The 20,722-nt window shown below is 41.5% G+C and overlaps 1 protein-coding gene across 3 annotated transcripts in view; it reads left to right on the forward strand.

Moving 5' to 3' along the window:
* The first annotated feature begins 622 nt into the window (after positions 1-622).
* QRFPR (pyroglutamylated RFamide peptide receptor) overlaps positions 623-20,722 on the forward strand; it is a 36,988-nt gene continuing 16,888 nt past the window's right edge. For all 3 annotated transcript variants that reach the window (XM_061584334.1, XM_061584335.1, XM_061584337.1), the window contains exon 1: positions 623-1,130. In XM_061584334.1, the coding sequence (XP_061440318.1) occupies positions 791-1,130 (340 nt within the window). In that variant the 5' untranslated portion in view covers positions 623-790. The remainder of the gene's footprint in view (positions 1,131-20,722) is intronic.

Raw genomic sequence — 20,722 nt, forward strand, 5'->3', positions numbered from 1 at the left:
CATAAAGGAAGCCACAGACCTGAACTTACAAGATCTGGACAGCTTGGTTTATAACAGATGCTGTTGGGGGGTCGCTGATTTGTAGGTTCGCCATAAATTGTAATCGACTTGAAGGCACATAACAACAAAGTCATCAGGCTCTTTGCAGCGTCGCTGCTGCGCCGCTCGATTGGTGGCAGTTCAAGGGCACCCCCATGCCAGTCCTTGCTCAGAGGACCGACAGCTGAGCTCTCCTCCCAAAGTGACGACAGGCAGTGCCAGGGGACCCTCATGGAAACTTGCTGCGGAGACCAAGGGGGAGGAAGCGAAGACGCCCTTTCTGTCCGTCCATTGGCTAGCGGCTCGAATAAAGTCTCCAGTAGGGAGACTTTGCTGCGCAGACTTTTTCAAGCTCGGGATTTTGGGTTTGGGTTTTTTTTTTAAAAAAAATTGGCGTATCGTAGAGGAAAAGTGAGCAGTGGACTGTCGAACGTCTTCCCTTTTTTTGGCTCAAAAGTTTCAGGCTTCCGCAGGGTGCCGAGGTTTTATTCTAACTGATTTCTCCACTTTAGGTGCGGTCTGTTTGCTCTTCAAACTGGGGGCCTTTGCAAGTTGAGCGACAAACGCTTGCGGGGACGTTTTGACAACCGAGAAGGCGGCCAGCAGCTCCTTTCTCGAGGATCTGCCTTCCCGCTTCCCGGCTCCGCGCGTGCCCTTTGCCGGATCGTTCGCCCTGGACGCCGTCTAAGACGGCGGGGAAGTTTCTCCCGGCCATGCTCTAGACTAGAGAGACCCGAAGGCTGACTTTGCTATGCGGTCTCTGAACATCACCCCGGAGCAGTTCGCGCAGCTCCTGCGGGATAATAACGTGACCCGGGAGCAGTTCATCACGCTCTACGGGCTGCAGCCGCTGGTCTACATCCCGGAGCTGCCCTGGCGCGCCAAGCTGGCCTTCGTCCTGACCTGCGTGCTCATCTTCGCCTTGGCACTCTTCGGCAACTGCTTGGTGCTCTACGTGGTCACCAGCCGCAAAGCCATGCGCACCGTCACCAACATCTTCATCTGCTCACTGGCGCTCAGCGACCTGCTCATCGCCTTCTTCTGCGTCCCCTTCACCGTGCTGCAGAACATCTCCAGCAACTGGCTGGGGGGTGAGTGCGCGCGCGTGTGAAAGTTAAGGAACCTGTTTTCTATATCACGACGTTTTTGTAAAAGTTAAGGACAACGTTGAGTTTCGTGAATTTAGTAAGAATTTTTTTTGTCCTCGTAGAAATGAGCCTTTAAAGCGTTCAGTGTGTGCGGAAGAGGAGAACGCAGCCACAGCCATACCTCTGCGTCTTCCCTGAGCATGGAACAAAATCAAGTTTTTAACGTTTCCTGAGGCGGTGGTGCAGCGGTCTTCTCTTCCTTGCACCACTCTGCTCTGTGTGTGTGTGTGTTTCTGGAGGGGATGGCCATCTTAATGTGAGCAAGTAGGAGTTTTCCTGCCCAGCATGGTTCTGCTCCAGTGTTTGTTTATGCTTTAAGACAGGGATGGCTAACCTGTGGGCCTCCAGGTGTTGATAGACTCCAGTCCCCATCATGTCTGACCACTGGCAGTGTTGGGTGGGACTGATGGGAGCTGGAGTCCAACAACATATGTAAGGCCACAGTTTAGCCATCCTCTGCTTTTAGTCAGTGTTTGAACTTGTACCAATTTAACAAAGTTGTTTTGTTAAGCCTCTGTCGACCTCGCCTGCATTCTGTTGCCGGATTGCTTCTGTTCCAATGAGCATTTTACAAATCACCTGTAATGCTCTCTTGATATCACTAATAGAATGTTTGTGCAGGAGCAATTGTCTGCATGATATAGCACTATTCGTAACTATTTAACAATGTATACATTATCTGCAATCCCAAGGGATAAATGAGGGATTCCCAAATTGGGGTCCACAGAGCACCAGTGGTCCTCAAGCTTCAATTAGGTGGTCCATCGTGCATCTTTAGATTTGTGACTGAACATGGGAGATAGTACATTAAATATATTGATTTTTAATTGTGTTTTATTGCCTCTTCTATGTCTTATATTGTATTTTATTGTGTTACTATTTGAATACAATGGAATTCAAATTGTCGTTCAAAAAGTGCAACGTATAAATAAACAGTTAAAAATCATGCATCTAGCACAGTGCATTCCAGTTGTTACAACAGGCAGAAAAATCATTAAATGGTACACCAAGACCCTCAGCAATTTTCGAATGGTTTGTGGTGAAAAAAGTTTGCGAGTTACTACATTAAATATTTTCCTTCACAAGTTCCATTTAGATGTGTGTGTATGCTTGTGCAACCCTTGGTGGAGTGCAGGGTGGCTTTACAGACCCAGCTGCATGAACAGAACATGACACTAATGTGTGTGGCTACTATCAAAGAATAAAGAATAAGAATTAAAGAGTAATTGTGTTGCCACTGGAAAAGAAGCAATTGTACTTGGTGATAACACTTTGCAGAAAGATTAAGGGTAATGATTGAGTGTTTGAAGCATTTCCCAAACATGCAAGGATAACAATAACCCTGCAAGGTAGGTGAGTGTTACTACGCCCTAATTGCTGTAAACCACCCAGAGAGCTTTGGCTATGAGGCGGTATAAAAATGTAATAAATAAATAAAACAAATAAATACCATAGCACAGATGGGAGGCTGAAAGAGGAGAGGATAACTACACTACATCAGTTCTGAGTCAAGGGTATTATTCTCTCCCCCCCTCAAAAAAAGATACATTGCACCAGGTTATATTTATTTTTAATTATAGCATGGCAATGGCATCCTCTCTCAGGCATTTTTCATACTCTGCAGTAATAAACACAGTAGTTATATCCAGTAGTGTAGTGGCAAATTCAGAAGTGCAGGGTCCCTTCATGTTAGTCACAGCCATGCCTCCTCCTTTTTTTTTGCTGCGGAGTTGAGAATTAGATCTTTGTTAATGCCTTCTCTCACAACAGATGTTCCTAGGAGCCAATCAGCATGAAAGGGAGGAGTGTTAGCTACTGAGAAGGGTCTTCCTCCATTGTCTACCTCCTTTCACTCTGATTGGCTCCAATCAGCAGAAAAGGATAAGGAAGCATGTTAGAAGACTCTTCCCAGGCTCCCCTTTCATGCTGATTGGCTCATAAGATGCTAGAGTTCCCTGCTGGGACTCTGCTTCCAAAAAAGTAGAGGGTCTAAGTCTCCCCAAGACCCCAGATAACTACACCCCTGGTTATATCTTTTGCATTTCACTTTGATATTGACATATATGAGAATGTATGGAGTCTCTGGTTTACTGGTTCCAGATGAGCAGAGTTCCTGTCGTATATGAGAGTTAGGAATTTGGTATTTCCTGAGACAATTATAGCCAGGACTCAGTGTCATCAACAAAACATGGGTCTACTCATAAATGGTATCAGTGCTACAAAAACATAAACAAACCCCAAAAGTAAATTTACAAGGCATTGCACTTAGCACGAGCAATGTTCCTCTGTGTGTGTGTGTGTGTGTGTGTGTGTGTGGTGTTGTCAAATATCCACAAACTAACATATAACTAAGCAGCAGAGATGTAACAAAAAGATTATTTCAGATTTATATAATAAATGTCCTTGTCAGATCTTCTCCATGTGTAGAGCAAATTTGTGTGGGAGGGAGTAGGATTGCACTGTTAGCCCTGGCTTTGATGTTGCTGTGCCAACTGCCACTAGTCCCCCGTCCACTGTGTGGAAAGCTGAAAGTCTGAAAACGTGGCACCCATGTATGTATAGCTGTTGGTACTTTTGTTTTTAAATACATATTTCACAATCTATTTACATATTTTACAAAATATAATGCTTAAACAGATGTTGGACTCCAACTCCCATAAGACCCAGCTAGTCATCCAGAATGATGGGAGTTATAGTCCAGTAACATCTGGAGAGCCCAGATTCCCCATCTCTGGCTTCAACAGTGGCAACAGGAACAATAACACAAATGCCCAAGGAACCGGAAAAATTAATTTCAAGCAAAACATACTGCCAGTGGTTGAACTGTGTCAATAGAGCTTTCTGTGGGCATGCCAGGTGGCTCCTCCAGGGGCATAGCTTCCCATGGAATGGTCAGAAGAACAGAAGAAGAGCTTGCTGAATAAGGCCAATGTCCCATCTCATCCAGCATCCTATAACCACAGTGGCCAGCCAGATGCCTCTGGGAAGCCCAGAAACAGGACCTGAGCACAACAGCACTCTCCCCAATTGCAATTCCCAACAACTGGTGTTCAAAGGCAGTGGAGACAGTGGCAGTGGAGACTGAACATAGCCATTGTGGCTAGTAGCCATTGATAGCCTCATCTTATGTGAATTTCTCTTATCTTTGAAACCCATTCAAGTTGATTTCCATCACTACCTTTTACAGGAGGAGTTTAACTATGTGTGGTGTGGAAAAAATACTTTCTCAACAGATTATTGTCCCTCTAACATAACCTTTTCTAACACAAGTAAAACCTTATTGGCCAAACCTCTAGTTTTAAAGACTGGCTTTACTCTGGTCATCTAGGTTAAGGTTTCTTCAGACATTTTGTCTAAATGAGTCCCAGTGCACACAGTGATTATCACAAAATTTATCACAAGCCTGGAATGACTTTACTGCAAGTAGTGAAGTCATCCCAGCGTAAAAGCAGATGGGAGAGAATGTCAGGATATCCGGTGTGGCACGATGGAGATAAGAACTTGTCCTTTCTATTCTGATACAAGTAGATGGTATCTCTAGCTTTCAAGAGTCCTCTATCAGAGTCTTCACAGAACTTGTTTTCACAGTAGCTTGGTTCAGATGTAATGCCAAACTATGGTTTGGTGTTGTGTGAACAAGGATTCCCTACTTACTTTCTTTACATGCTCCAATTTCCTCTCTTGCTTTGGATTTAGGGACAAACCATAACTTGCCTAGTTCGGATGTAATGGAAAATGATGGTTTGTGCTAACCACCATTTGCCCAAAACCTGGATTGCAAATCCAGTTAAAACCACTAAACTGGAAGTGAGAATGGAAACTGGGACACACCTAAGCACTAGACTTATTAATGTAATACCAAACCATGGTTTGATGGTGTGTCTGACCTAACATCATGAGAGGGAACAAAGTCTATCTTTAATATTCATTACTGGAATACAGTGCTGGTCCAGTTGCTATATTGCGAAAGATGCTGGAGAGAAAAAAGAAAATTTATTCTTAACAATCAAAAGCTGAGATTGTGATTATCTCTGTGTGCATGGATACAGCATGTACTTGAAGACACTGTTCTTTTAGTGACTTCAGAGCTGAAACCTTGTAGAAGAATTAAATATTATCCCCAGTGATTGTAGCCTAAGGTTGGCTATGCCTGTTACTCTCTATTCACTAATAATAAAAAACTTGCAGTTTAAGAACATATCTATAGCCAACAGACTTTTCTATCAAACTTTAGAAAAAGGGAAATTGGAGAGCTGTAGTGAATGCACCAGGGGAGCAGGAGACCTGACCTCCTCTCTGCCCTAAAAATTTGTCAAAATGCAAACATAATTTGACTTGGTCTTTCACAGTCCAATCAACTTCCTGTGTAGCTTGGAAGAATTTGGTAACAATTTTTCCAGGAAGGAAAGGAGGGGAGAAGGGGAGTGGAGGAGGAGCAGAGAGGGGCAGGAGGGAGGGGACAGGAGAGAGGGGAAGGTTAGGTTTGATCATTTGCATACTTATTGAGTTTCAGTGGGATTTACTCCCCTACAATCATGCTTAGGATAGGTGAAACTGACCAAGGGAAGGAGGAGATGGGGGGAGGGAGGGAGGGACAGAGGGGGGAGGGAGGGCTGGAGTGGAGAAGAGGAGGGGAGAGAGGAAGGAGAAGGTGAGGGTAAGGGTAAGGGTGAGGGGAGGAGTTAGGGGGAAGATGATGAGGGGAGGAGATTGGGTGGGTGGGCACTGGGCAAAGGAAAAGCTCTTTTCCTTTCCTTTCTAAAAGGAAAACATTGATAACAGTATCATTATCTTTTGGAGGTTTCCCCACCTTTTTATTCTACAGCAAATACCTGTAGTCTCCCACCCAAATGTAAACCAAAGCTGATTCTTATTAGCCAAGCCAAATTGCTGATAGTCTGGTGTTTAGAACACTGACAGTTGGTTCTTACTAAGCATGCCTCATAGACTCCCATGTTAATGTTCTTACATTAATTAAAAATCAGACACTTTTTTTTAACTTTAAACTGCAGAAGATGAAGGTCAGAGTGTGGGGCAAGGTCAGCAACAGGATTACAGGTACTTTGTGAACATGGCTGATTTTTAATTAATTTCAACAAATTAATTAAAAAGAATTATGAGACCTCTGACAGAGAAAAGTCCAAGAGGGGTCTGGATTTTTTAATTCTTGTTTCCCGAATTCAAACTCTGGATTCTCTCAGAGTGTTTTGCATATCACCATGAAAACTTAGAGGGTTGCTAAGCAAGCGTTTCTGAGTTCAGAACTCTTAAGTTTTGTAAGGTTTTGTTTTGAAATGACCTTATGGGAAGCAGCAGGATGGCACAGGGGATATTTTCATTTTAACATGGTGGAGTGTGAAAAATCCATGCTGGCTATATCTTGTGGCTGTATAATAATGAGAGAGGTTTTCACCAAGGTACTTTAAATACTACAGTCTTTGCAAAGCAAATGGCTTTGGTGTGTTTATGCATATCTAAGCTGATTTCGAAGCAATTTAAGCATTTGTAAAAAGTGGATTGACTTTCAAATGCAAAGTTGTCCTTGAAGTTTCAGGCAGGAGACTTTCCCAACCCTCCTTGGAGATGCTGGGGACTGAGCTTAGTCCCTTCTGCATGTAAGGCAGATGCTGTACCACTGAGCTACCCTGTATGGGAAGGAGGGGTGGAAGTCCCTTTCACATCCTAAGTTCGGAGAGCTGGCAATCCCTGGCCATTGGGAGGCTACACAAAAGGAGAGCTGTAGATGTACTGCCTTCAAGTTGATCCTGACTTCTGGCGACCCTATGAAGAGGGTTTTCATGAGGCTGAGAGGCAGTGACTGGCCCAAGGTCACCCAGTGAGCTTCATGGCTATGTGGGGTTTTGAAGCCTGGTCTAGAAGTAGCAGCTGTAGGGGGCTCTTCCCCTCCCTCCCCAAGCAGAAAGAACATTCACCTCCAATTGCCAGTTGCTCTGGGAAGGCAGAAGCAAGAGGAAAGAGAACACTCCGGCCCCATCCGTTGCTAAAAAGGAGCAAGAAACACCAACTGCTAATCAGAGAAGAAAACCAGCCAGGGAATCAGCCTGACTTGAACTGGATACAGATGCTTTGATCTTACCACTTTATTCTGGCTCTGAGGAACTGTTGCCTCTCCCTTTCCCCTCCCCTTCCCTTTTTGTATTTTGTCTTTTTAATTTAATTTATAAGCCTGATGACAGGGCCTTTCTCTATCATTTATTTATTTATTTCATGTGAGCCACTTTGGGAGACGATTATTGACTGAAAAGCAGGATAAAACAAAGTAAATATAGAAATCCATGAGAGATTGATTCAGAACAATTTCTTGTTAACAGCAAGAGTGCTATTGGTTATAATGCCATGCAATATCCTTTAGTTGTTAATTAGATGCCATTTCAGACATAGTTTACCATGATGTCTGAAGCAGGCAAACCATAGTTATCACTCACTATGTTTTTTTATGACTTTGGGAGAAGCTATGTAATCTGCCAGATAGCAACATCATAGCAGACTTTGATTACTGTAAACCAGAATGTGCAGGAGAGAATTTGAGTTGCAAAAGAGAGGGATCATGTGAGCACAGAAGAGCACATTCCTGGTGTCCAAACTATGGTCTGATCTCCACATGTTTTGGGATTTTTAGTGTTACAGAGCCTGTAGCACAGGAGTAGCCCATGTGGTTCCTTCCAGATGTTCCTGGACTACAGCTCTCATCCTCCGTGACCATTGGCCATGCTAGCTGGGCTAATGGGAGTTGGAGACCAGTAGCATCTGGAGAGCATCATGTTGGCTATCCCGGGCTTAATGGATAACTGGATTTTATTATCCCAGTTTTCTTCGTAGAGGACATCTCTTAGAATTTGATGAGATTGGACACTAGAATGAAAGAGTTGTTTGCTTACCTGGAGCAAACTTGGCATAGTTAGCAAAAGAGAACTGAGAGCAATATGTAGGATTTTACATATTAATTGATTTTTGCTTTGAGGGGTTGAAATATTTGATATTATTCAGATAGTTATTTTAATCAATCATTTGAATATAATATTGGTAGATAATTTCTAATCTTGTCTAGGTATGAAAAAGAACAAAAAGGGGCACAGTCAAGACTGACATAATATATAACTGATTGTATTATATATTTTATTTTTAAATGCTTTATGTATAATATATTGAGTAAAGTTTGCTGTTTTTATGCTCCTGATTTTTATATTTTGTCCTAGGTATTAAATAAGATTGGGCTTTGATCTGTGAGCTCTGAATTGTTTAATGTAATTTTCTTTAACTATTATGGGGACTTACTATATACTGATTACCAGCCTTGACTGAGGTACCTTCTGGGTTTCTCCTATTTCAGTGTGTGTATTTGGTCGAGTCTGTTTGTCTAAGAATTTTTCCACTTTTCTCAATTGCTTGCTCACCATTTTATAAAGTAAAGGCATTGTCATTAAAACACATAATGTGTTTTGAGTGATTCCAATCATTCATACCAAATGGAAATTCGACATCATTGTAGTTTTTAAGTGTTTCATCTTGATATTGGCAAGGCTGGCCCCCTTCCCAGTGAGTGCACAGGGTCGAGGGTTCTTGCTTTTTCCCTTCCTCTGTATCTACAGAGAGTCCTTGTATGTCAAACGTTAGTTCACTTAAGGTCACAGGTTATCAACAGCAGTCGTCTAGTGAAGGTGGAAGATAGAGGAAACCTCACTCAAGAATTCTTGAATCTTGGGAGGTACCAGAAATTTTCTATTCGGGAGTCAGACTTCAGACAGCAGAACAGTCTTTATAATATATGCTATTTATTCATATCTTGCATACTACAACTATTAAAATGCATTTAGCCATCATTGCAGAAACAGAAAAATAGAAATATATATCAGCATGAAATAAGTTGTTGGATATTCATTTAACATCAAAGTATAAGACTTTGAAGGCACATCTTAATTAAAACAAGTTACAATAGATGAAGGACTGAGTTAAACTCTAAGTCATATTACAGAGCCAAAGTTACAAAGAACATGGAAATACATACCATAATACATCACCCATCAGATGTCATGGATGGAATAGATGGATGTAGTTGAAAATGCAGTAAGATAGACAGTAGTGTGGTTATTGTAACTTACCAATAAAGTGTGCATTAGTGAGAACATAATTGATTCTCTTTCAATTAAATGAATAGTCACTTGCGTTAGGCTACAGGGAAACCCCCAGAAAGCCACTCAGAATAGTCAAAAACTCATTTGATCCCTATTTGGGCATTCTGCTCGCATGTTAAGTAGGGAGGAGTGCACTAGCTCTGTTTTTGGTCATCCTCCAATTTGTGGAGAGAAAGATTTGGAGCGAGAGGTTGTTTTTTGGTTGTGTGTGCACTTCCCACTTCTCCCTGATCAAGCATAAATGAGATATGGCAGAGCTTTTCTGCCAGAGTAATGGTGACATATCTCTTCTCTTGGTCTAATGCGAGTTCTAGATGCTTTTCAGTCACGTGCCATTTGTAGTTGTACAATAGAATAGTCCTTTTAATACAGTACATTAAATTATAGTGCTCTATGTTAGGGATCATCTTTTTTCCTGGGAGAAAATGATGATGGACTTTAAGTTTATTTACAGAAAAACAGATACTAAAAGTCAAGGGGAAAAAAATGGTTCTAACTATAAGTTTGATTTGCTAGCTTGTGTACTTCTTGTGGAGAGGTTTGTTGAATTTGTAATGTTTTCTGTTGAAAACCATTTTTTTTAAATTGTACTTTCAGTTTCATTGTGCAGCTGAAATTGCAGCTCTTCAAACAAGCATGTGGAATTTGACAAACCAATTTCTAAGACAGAGAGATCAGAATTTTGTTGCTAGGTGATTTGTGCATCAGAATGCCCTCTCTACTGAAAAAAGCTAACTTTCTAATTTGTCCCTCTGCTACAAAATCTAATACAACAAAGTGGCCTTTCATATTCTGTTAGTTTTTTCTTGTCTGCATCCTGTAAGCCCACAGGAGCTCAACCATATGCAATTAAGAGAAACTCCAATAATTAAGCAATCACCATTCTGAATTCTGTAAAACATTGCCCTCTGTGGACAGCATCACACTAGCTACCTTGGAAAGATGGAGGATGATATTATTTTAAGAGTATGGAGAAGAAACAGATATATCGTGGAACATAGTACTTGAACTTTTGGAGAAAGTTAAAGGCTAATTGCCTCCCAAAGGGAGAGAGACTGCAGTCCTAGGCACACTTACCTGGGTGTATGCCCTGTTGAACATAATGACATTTACTTCTGAGTAAATAAGCATAAGATTGTAGCTGTTTATAGCCACTGACAGGACCAAGGGCTGTTTCATGCTAATAAAATTCTGCATCTTCCTGGGATTATAAAACTTGAGGCAAAGTGCTAAAAAATGCAATATATGATAAATTAGTCATGTGGAACTGAAATGTGCAAGGTGGCTGTACCAGGAAGGCTCCTGAGGAGAAAATGTCTGCAAAGTGGCTTAATTTAAGTGCGCAAACTGATTTTTATTTTTGCTAGATTAAGTACCACTTTCCACCAGAAGGCTGCTGTCTGCTGGCATGTTGACAGATTCAACCAATAAAGCTGTCTGAGGAAAGAGAAGCAGGAAAGAAATGAGTTAGAAAAAATTATCTTCAGCTATTCTGCAAAACCAGTGCACAGAGGAAGTTGAATGTAGTGGGGAAAAGGCACCCCGGGCTCTGTTAGTGACAATAAAATAAAGTGTGCACTAGCTAGATTTACTCATCTTCATTTTAATGATATATAATGAGGGAACCAAACTGTAGTGTGTGTATGCTTTCTGCCTACTGGAAGCTTGAATAGTTTTACCAACTTGGATGGGTTTAAAAGAGGATTAGACAATGGAGGATAAGGCTATCAATGGCTACTAGCCGTGATGGCTGCCACTGTCAGCAGCAGTATGCCTCTGAATGCCGCTTGCAGGGAATTGCAGGTCCTGCTTTCAAGGCTTTCCATGGGGATCTGTTTGGTCACTGTGAGAACAGAATGCTAGACAAGATGTACCACTGGCCTGATCCAGCAGGCTCTTCTTATGTTCTTATCAAGCTCCTCCAAGAGGTTTGTGATCTCTGGCTGTTTAACAAACTTTTACTGTGAACCTGTTTCCTTCAGAAGAAAGTCCCACTGACTTCTGTGGGATTTACTTCCAGGTATACATCAGATTTCACCCCCCCACCCATTTTCAAGCAATCCCTTGCAACTAAGAAGGTCAGAAGGTTTTCCACATTGAGGGGAAGAATCATGTTGGAAAGGATGGAAGCTGTTACAGCGAGCATGTAGGAAGTAGACCCCTGAGCAGAGGTAGGTAGATAGCTCAGCAGAAAGGATCATTGCAATGTGGTAGAGGGGTTCAAATTCCACTGTAGGGAGATGGAAATACAGCCTCTATGACGTGAAGCCTATCTTGACAAGCTGGGGGATTACGTGGGAGCAATAGTTTGAGAATGTGAAATGGGTAGTAGAAGGAACAGAAATTACTGGCCCTGCCATACAGTGGAAAACTCTAATCACACAACCACAGGAGCAGACACTCACAATGGGGCCTTTGCAATATCCCAGGCACAACACCCATAATAACCACCTTTTGTCCACATGCTTGGGATGATCCCAGTCGTGGCCTGCCTCTAAAGGGGCCCTACGTGAGTCTATATGTCAGTAGAACAGTACAGACACAAAGTCCCAGGTTGTTTTTGTTGGAAGTGGGGCAAGAGCAACTCTTGTTTTGTTCCTTTGTTTATGTTCCAGAAGGGAGATAGAGTTAGGGTCCTCCAGATGGCTAGGCTTGACTACCTTTACCTGTGATGCTCTGACTGGCTTCCTTCCGTCATTAGACTGATATGCTTACGGAAGCTTATCTGCCCCTCCTCCTTCCACCCTTCCTTTTTCTCTTCTTTGACTGTCCAAGAGAGAGGAGACACCTTTGTCTCTGTTCTCTCTCCTGAGTCATGAGGGTAACTCCCGAGCCTGGGTGTTGCGCCTCCAACTTAGTTAGAACTAGGTATACCTTTCTATCTACTATGTATTTCTATAAATAAAGTAGCTTTTCTTATTTTACTAAGTCTTCAGTGATCTCAATGCAGGGTAAAAGCCTGCTTTCTTAGGTAAACGCACACACTCGCACACACGCATCTCAGAGGGTTGACAATCTCTGCTAATATCTATACAAATTTACACAACAAAGGGTTGTGGCTGGCCCAGTAAGCTAAGTTGAATTGCAAGTTGTGCCTAAAAGCTAAAAAGGCTATATACTGTGTGTGATTTACAAAGAGATCAACAAAAGGAGATTTTAAGTTAGAGAAAGAAAAGCAGAACAAAAGATAGGAAAGGATGGCTGGAGAATCAACACTAAAGACTAATGTCCTGAGGCTGGAAAAGAACAATTATGCTGTTAGGAGTTACATGGAATTCTCCTAATATAAAGCAGTAGTGTCAAACTATTCATAAATTGCGTCTGCCATAGTTCCCCTCATCTTCAGCATTTTTCAGAAGAAAATGATAGACAGCTGGTATAGCACAGTGGGGAGGAGAGCCTGGCTGGGAGTCCAGAGTCTATGAGTTCAAATCCCCGCTCGGGTCTCCTGGGTGTCAAGGGCCAGCTAAAGATCACCCCCACAGTGAGTGGCTCAGAGGTTATGTGCTCTGCCACCTGTGTAGCTGTGGGCAAGTGCATAGTCCCAAGGAGCCCAGTTGCCCCCCAGCTGGCAGTTGCAGACAAGGAAGGGGCTGGCTTGTGCAGCTTTGGCAAGCTGAGCAGGCCCTAGCCAGCTGGGGAGGACTAGCCTCAGAGGGAGGCAATGGTAAACCCCCTCTGAATACCGCTTACCATGAAAACCCTATTAATAAGGTAGCCATAAGTCGGGATCCACTTGAAGGCAGTCCATTTCCATTTTTATATGGAATTAATTGGTTTTAGTCTTATGATTATTATGATTTATATATTATTTGCATAAAAATGGCTCCAAAGTGGGTTACAAAAATAAAACAATTAAAATAAGTACAATGTACAATTAAAACCATTAAATAAAAACCACAAAAACAACTCATCTCAGAATAATAAAACAGCAGCACAGAAGTGCAGTGCACAGCAATGTAGGAGCAGTTAAGTTGTTAACTCCCTGTGGCCTTTTGGTGAAGAAGGCTATATAAATTTCTTAATAAATAAACCTCCCTTATGTTCACTTGATTGCCAGTAGCTACTGAATATTGCCCCAGCAGCCCTTGTTACTTTATTTTGTACACCGCCCAGAGAGCCACTCGCTACGGGCGGTTTAAAAATGAAACAAACAAACAAAAACAAATTTCCCCCATCCTGTGCTTCGTGCAACCAATCTGCTTGGTTTATCACATCAGCAGAGACTAAAAGGTCTGTGACCTGTTTTTTGGGGGGGAAGGTTGGGGGGGAGAGCTACCCACTTGCTGGTACTGTACAGACTACAGCAGAGGTAGGGAACCTGTGGCCCCACAGATGTTGCTGGACTACAACTCCCATCATTCCTGTCCATTGGCTAATGGCATTGGGGTCCAACAACCTCTGGAGGGCCAGTGGTTCCTCACCCTTGGGCTCAGTGTGAACAAGATGCAGACTTCCAGTCTGGGTGGGTCACAGGAAAAGAGAACATTCCTGGAGTTCCACGCACTCCATGCCTCATCTTGAACAATACTGAGGCAAGGAAGTAGTGGAGTGGAGGAAGCCTATATCTTAGGGCTAGCCTAAGTGGAGCTCTCTATATGTTTTGGACTGCAATTTTCATCAGCTCCAGGCAGTATGGCCAATGGTCAGAGATTATGGGAACTGTAGTCCAAAACATATGGAGGGCACCATGCTGTCTAGCCTTGCTTTATCTGCTAACTCTCATTATTACCCCAGGTGAAACAGTAAGTAATTCTGTGGACAAGCAATCCACTTGTGGAACTAGTTTTGAAAGCAGCATGAAGGAAATGGGTTTGCCAGCATTTTTATTCCTTGCAGAGTCCTTGAAATCTGCATGACAGAAGCAGAGTAACTGGAGCAGCTTTTATCCCTCTCTGTACCTCCATGCCGAGCATGGCTGAGACTGTTGCAATGCATTATTTGTAAATCGGCTTTCAAGAACGTAGAAGCCCCCACTAGAAGAAAAGCTTTACATGGCAGCCAATCATTTCCTACAGCTGGAGACTATTTGTGATCTGCATGGCATAGTGTATGTTTATGTGGGGTGGTAGTGGTGGATAGGATAGGTAATATTGTTTGCCCTGGGTATGTTAAATACCCATTGCTGGTGTCAGCCAGTCAGATTTTTATTGTGTGTAGCCAATGGCTGTTAGAATATAAATTGCAAAAAGTGAACAAGACAGTCCAACAGTAAGTTAAAACATATCCATCATTCACAGCTCTGAGGTCATTACTTGTCATTCACAGCTCTGACCACTCATTGGTCAAAATCACAGAGGAGGGAGCAGCTAGTCCAGCTCATCTTACAGAAATCTCCTAGAGGGGTACCTGCACATTTTGTGTCATAACTTTCTTTCTAGGAGGATGTAGGCTGCATTAACAGAAGTATAGTTTCCAAATCCCGTGAAGTATTAGTTCCCCTCTATTCAGCACTGGTTAGGCCTCATTCTGAATACTGCATCCAGTTCTGGTTCCGCACTTCAAGAAGGATGCAGACAAACTGGAACAGGTTCAGAGGAGGGCAACAAAGATGATCAGGGGACTGGAAACAAAGCCCTATGAGGAGAGACTGAAAGAACTGGGCATGTTTAGCCTGGAGAAGAGAAGACTGAGGGGAGATATGATAGCACTCTTCAAGTACATGAAAGGTTGTCAAACAGAGGAGGGTCAGGATCTCTTCTCGATCATCCCAGAGTACAGGACACGGAATAATGGGCTCAAGTTGCAGGAAGCCAGATTTCGATTGAACATTAGGAAAAACTTCCTAACTGTTAGAGCCATACAACAATGGAACCGATTACCTAGAGAGGTAGTGGGCTCTCCAACACTGGAGGCATTGAAGAGGCAGCTGGATAGCCATCTGTCGGGAATGCTTTGATTTGGATTCCTGCATTGAGCAGCAGGTTGGACTTGATGGCCTTATAGGCCCCTTCCAACTCTACTATTCTATGATTCTAGGACTAGAGACTTGCTTTAAAAAAGAAAAGAAAGCTCAGTGTCTGGGGCCCCTGATGGCTCTGAGCCAGGTGCATCAGTACCCCCGTACCATCTTTCAGCAACCCTGAAAAAGATACTACTGCTGCCTTCTGCATACCTCTGCAGTTTCCTACCCCCATTAGGTGTGCGTTCATCCGCTGTTTCTGTTAATAACTCTGTATCACCTTTTAGTTCTGTGGGAGGATATATTTTTGTCAGGACAATATGAGCTGGATGGACACGTAGTCTGACTTGATATAAGGCAGCATCCTCTGTGGTCCAGGGTTTCTGATGTTTTGTTTGTTTGTTCTTCAAATGTTCCAAGGCGCTTGTGCCAGTATGCATGGTTTTCACTTCCATTTACTCCTCATTACAGCCCTATGAAATTAATTAGGCTGATGGATTACAACTGATCATAGACAGCTGCACGACTGACCAGTGGTCTAAACTCTCATCTCCCCCACTCAAGTCTACAACATCGGCAATAGCTCCCATGCTGCTCCATTCTTCATTCATAGTGCATTGAAGAAAGGAAGTCAATAAAAGAAAAACACAATTCATTTCCTTAATTTAGTCTAATGGAAAAAGGTGGCCATCAATGCAAAGTAGGAGGCTTGAAGGTAAGGGTCAAAGTGTTAATGAAAAGGGGGGAGGGTTATTTAAAAAAGTAGTGCTAACTTGTTACTTCAGCACAGCAGAAAAAGGGGTTAAAAAGGAAACACAGTTTTGTGTAAATGCCCAAAAGGGGAAAAGGTACATTAGGATGTTAATATTTATTCTTCTCATGCATCTTTCACTTTTCATTTTGATAAAGCATAATAAAGCATGCCTCCTTGTCTCCTACTCCTTTTATTTTGTTTATCCTTATCTCCAGTTGTGGTATTTAGTTATTTATTTTAGTCTTCTCTTCTCCAGGCTACACATGCCCAGTTCTTTCAGTCTCTCTTCATAGGGCTTTGTTTCCAGTCCCCTGATCATCTTTGTTGCCCTCCTCTGAACCCGTTCCAGTGCAAGTGGATCCAAATGGGAAGAACTGTGGACTCAGTCTGTCTTTTTTTCCTCCTCTTGTAGGCAGACTCTGCATTTGAGGATTCCTGGTCTGGGGCCATGACAGCTGTGGCTTTGTAAAGTGTCTTTAAGATTTTAATGCAGATACAAAACTGTAGCCATGAAGCTCTTGAGCCTGGAAAATAGCCTGTGTCATAATAGTACAATGTAGCAAAATACTCCAAACCTATGCTTAAGCTTTTTTGCTTTTATTTTGATTGCAATTAAAACTACTGAAAGCATTCTTGGCTTTCATATTTTTCTAAATAAAGCTGAGAATTTGCTGTTTATAAACCGAGCTGGGTGTTCCTACAGGGGGTTGTATAACAGAATGGAAAGCATTTCCTACCAAATAAAATGAATTAAACATCCTTGGACTAAAAGCTACACCTTTAAAGCTTTTAGCATTTTCTAGGTAATACATAAAGGCAGCAAAGTTCTATGCATTTTATTCATTCACACACAATACATTTCACTGAAATAAACGGACCGTTCAAGAGGACTGAATAGCTATCATTGTAGAAGGTAAATAACACTTTGGTAGATGACATTTAAAGGGTGTTTTTAAAGAGTAATTAGTTCTCTATTTCCATTCTTAACCCAGAGGGCTTTATTAGAAGGGCCTCCCAAAATGTTGTGCACTGCCCTGAGAGCCTTTTGGCTGTGGGCGGTATAGAAATCGAAATAAATAAATAAATAAATAAAATAAAACAGGACTGAAAGTACTGCTGAAAGAAAGCTATACAGAAAATTTTTTTTTTTCAATAATTTTTATTCAGATTTTCATAAAACATACAAGACAAAATCATAAAACATTCAAAGACAAAAAACAAAATCAAAAATAGTTAAACAAAAAGAAAAAAAGAGAAAAAAAAAAAACAAAAATAAAAAATAAAAAGTAAAATATTGACTTCCCATTTGTCAAAGATCAAATCAGTTATAAGTCTATAATATATAACAATCCTGTCTCTTAAGTCATATTATAAAATCACTTTCCTCCAGTAGTTATCTTACTTAATCATCAAATCTCATAAACATTACTTTATTCTTTCCACAAAAAGTCAAAGAGAGGTTTCAATTCTTTAAGAAATATATCTATCAATTTTTTTTCCAGATAAGCATATCGATTAATCCATCTCATTACTAATTATGATAATCTTATTGTCATAACCATAGTCAAAATAAACATTTCAATTAATCCATCACATCAGAATCTGTTAGGTTCAATAATTTCAGTAGCCATTGTTCTATTATCTCTATTAGTTCCATTTTCCATCTTCCATCTTCAGTAGTCTTGTTAAGTCCAGTAATTTCAATATCCAATCTTCCATTATCAGTATTCCATAATAATCTTGCTGTCAAAGCCATAGTCATATAGTAAGAGTCTGATGGGAATTACCTCTATCCCAAATATTTTCTTGCCATCCATTCTGAATAGGTTGCTGAAATACTGCTGTAAAATCATATCTCTGTTCTTTTTTTCAAAATACACTGGGTCATCTCTTAAAAGTTTTTCCATTGTCACATGGCTGCAGTTAATTCCAAAGATTTTCTCTATATTGGGCTCCATCACATCATTCCAGTCCAGAAGATTATCCATGCCATTGATAACTTTATCTCTAGAATCTTCATTCATTTCTTCAGAGATAACATTGAGTTCCAAACAATAGATTTTATTTCTAAAGTCCATAGACTCCAAATCTTGTTCCTGTTCCACGTTGGTTCCAATCTCCGGGATCTCCTCTCTCACAGGGACCCCTATTCCAGTCTCCAGGGTCTCCTCTCTCACAGGGACCCCTGTTCCAATCTCCGGGGTCTCCTCTCTCACAGGGACCCCTTCCAGGGTCACCTCTCTCACAGGGACCCTTATATCTTTAATCTCCTGCTTCATTTTACTCAATTCAATTTTCGTTATCTCAATCTCATCCATTATTTTCTGAAACATAGTTATTTCCAGATTTTCAGCCACTTTCTTAATTGCCATTTTAAAAGAAAAATATAGGAAAACCACTTCTTATTTCAGCAACAATTGGGTTAATACTCCAAACTTGGTGACATCACAGTATAAACAGAGCAGACAGCCTTATCTCTCCAATAGTTAAGTAAACAAAATGCAGTTCCCAGGATCGAAACAATTAATGGCAATCGTCAAGAAACAGATTCGTCAAAATAAAATAGACCAAAAAGAGAGTAGTCTCAAAACAGTATAATATTTTTCAAAATAAAAATCTGGAATAGAAATCCCTCTTCTGTGTATATCTTTAGAATGCAAATCCAGGACAGCTTTTTGCAACAAAAACAGAGATAAGCTATTAATTAGTGCGTAGCAGAGAGAAGTTATGGCTCCCCAGTGAGATGTCAAAAACTGATCAATCTGGCAAATCTCTTTTAAACAGCAACAATTTAAGTCAAGTAAAAGAAAAATATAGAAAGAAGGGTGCTTGCCTGTTAGTGCGTTCTCTCTTAGAAGATAAGATGAACGTTCGCTTTAACAGATAGAGCTTGCTGTTGAAAATCCGTCCCACCTTCGTCGGCTGGACCTCGTCCCATAAATTAATGAGATCTGGTCGTCCCAACAAAAATAGGCTTTGAGGTTAATCTCTTCGTTTCTCCCTACCCGGGAGAAGTTTAATCAGTCAAAAAAAAAAGAAAAAACTGACTGATATATCTGAATAAGCTTCTTTTGAGGCAGGAGCCCGTCTCAAAAGCAGGCACAGGCTAAGTCACCCTTCCCGGAAGTTCCGCTATACAGAAAATTTTGACGTTAACTAGAGCACAAACAGCAGAACCACCTTTATGCACAGACAGAGTCAAACTCTCCTCCTTCCAGGACCTTCAACAACATTTGAATTCAGTCTTCCTTCCATTGAAATTAGTTCCTTTCTCAATTCCTGATTCCTAGTTCCTTATTCAACACAGATGTACAGAATTGAATTTTTGGCACCCCTCTGCTTTGCACCTTAACGCACACCTTGACTCATACAGTACTTTAGGGAGCATCTTTCCCACCATCACCCAGTCTGTGCATTATGATCAGCAGGAGAGGTCCTGTCCATAACAGAGACTAGGGCAGTGATTACATGAGACAGAGTTCTCTTGGTGGTGGCCCCATGTCTCTGGAACTCCCAAGTGATAGTCTGTCTGCCACAACTGTAGCAATATTTAAGACAGGGTGGGGAAACTGTGGCCTTCCATATGTTGGTGGACTCTGACACCCATTAGCCCTGCCAAGTCATCCCTGATTATTGGCCATGCTGGCTGGGGCTGATGGGAGTTGGGAGTCCAACAAAATTTGGAAGGCTGTGAGTTTCTCACACCAGATTTAGGCAAAGTCTAAAGACTTCCCCCCCCCCCGGTGTTTGACCATGACGTAATTATTTTTTGACTGTGGTCCTACATATATTGTTGCTGCTGCCTATTGTATGTTATTTGATTCTGTGTTTTTAATGTTTTACTGACATGTGGTTGCTTTATTATTGTTACTGTTGGCTGCCCTGTGCTCCAGACTGCAGGAATGGTGGGATATTTATTTATTATTTGATTTATATCCTGCCCTTCCTCCCAGCAGGAGCCCAGGGCGGGATATAAAAATATTAAATAAAAAAATGCAACTGCCACTAGAACATCATCCTCTTTGTGATTCCTAGTAGTGCATGTGGTCCAAAGCTAATGTTTTGCAGAGGCTGGTCTCAAGTGTGATGCCTGTGCAACAAGCACATTTGCAAGGAAATACAGGCATACCCTGCTTAACGTCGCTTCACTTAACATCGCCTCGCTATAACGTACATGCTCCATACTCCACCATACCCCACTTTAACGTACGCACGTCGCAATAACAGACACTTAATGGCATGACGCCGCTGCCATCTAGTGGCAATTGCAGTGCAGTACATGCATAGATAATTGCTTCACTTTAAGTACATTTTCACTTTACATACATGCTCCAGTCCCATTGTGTATGTTAAAGTGGGGTATGCCTGTAATATGTACTTGGTGTATAAACATTGCGCTTGAGACTGTCTTGTTACCAAATTCTTCCAAGCTACACAGGAAGTAAATTGGACTGTGAAAGACCAACTCAAATTGTGCTGGCATTTTTACAAATTTGTAGGGCAGTACACTATCTCAGAGAGGAGGTCAGGTTTCCTATTCCCCTGGTGCATTCACTGTAGCTGCCCAATTTCATTGCTTTTTAAAGTTTGATGGCATATATTACTTGTGATATAGCCATCATGAGTAATAGCAATTTTAGTACACTAGTAGATCTTTCCAGTGCACTTCAGGTTACAAACTATTCCTCTGAGGACGAGGCACTGAATGAAAAATTATACATTGCCT

The sequence above is a fragment of the Rhineura floridana genome, chromosome 9 (genome assembly GCF_030035675.1).
Source record: "Rhineura floridana isolate rRhiFlo1 chromosome 9, rRhiFlo1.hap2, whole genome shotgun sequence".
In the NCBI taxonomy this organism is placed as follows: Eukaryota; Metazoa; Chordata; class Lepidosauria; order Squamata; family Rhineuridae; genus Rhineura; species Rhineura floridana.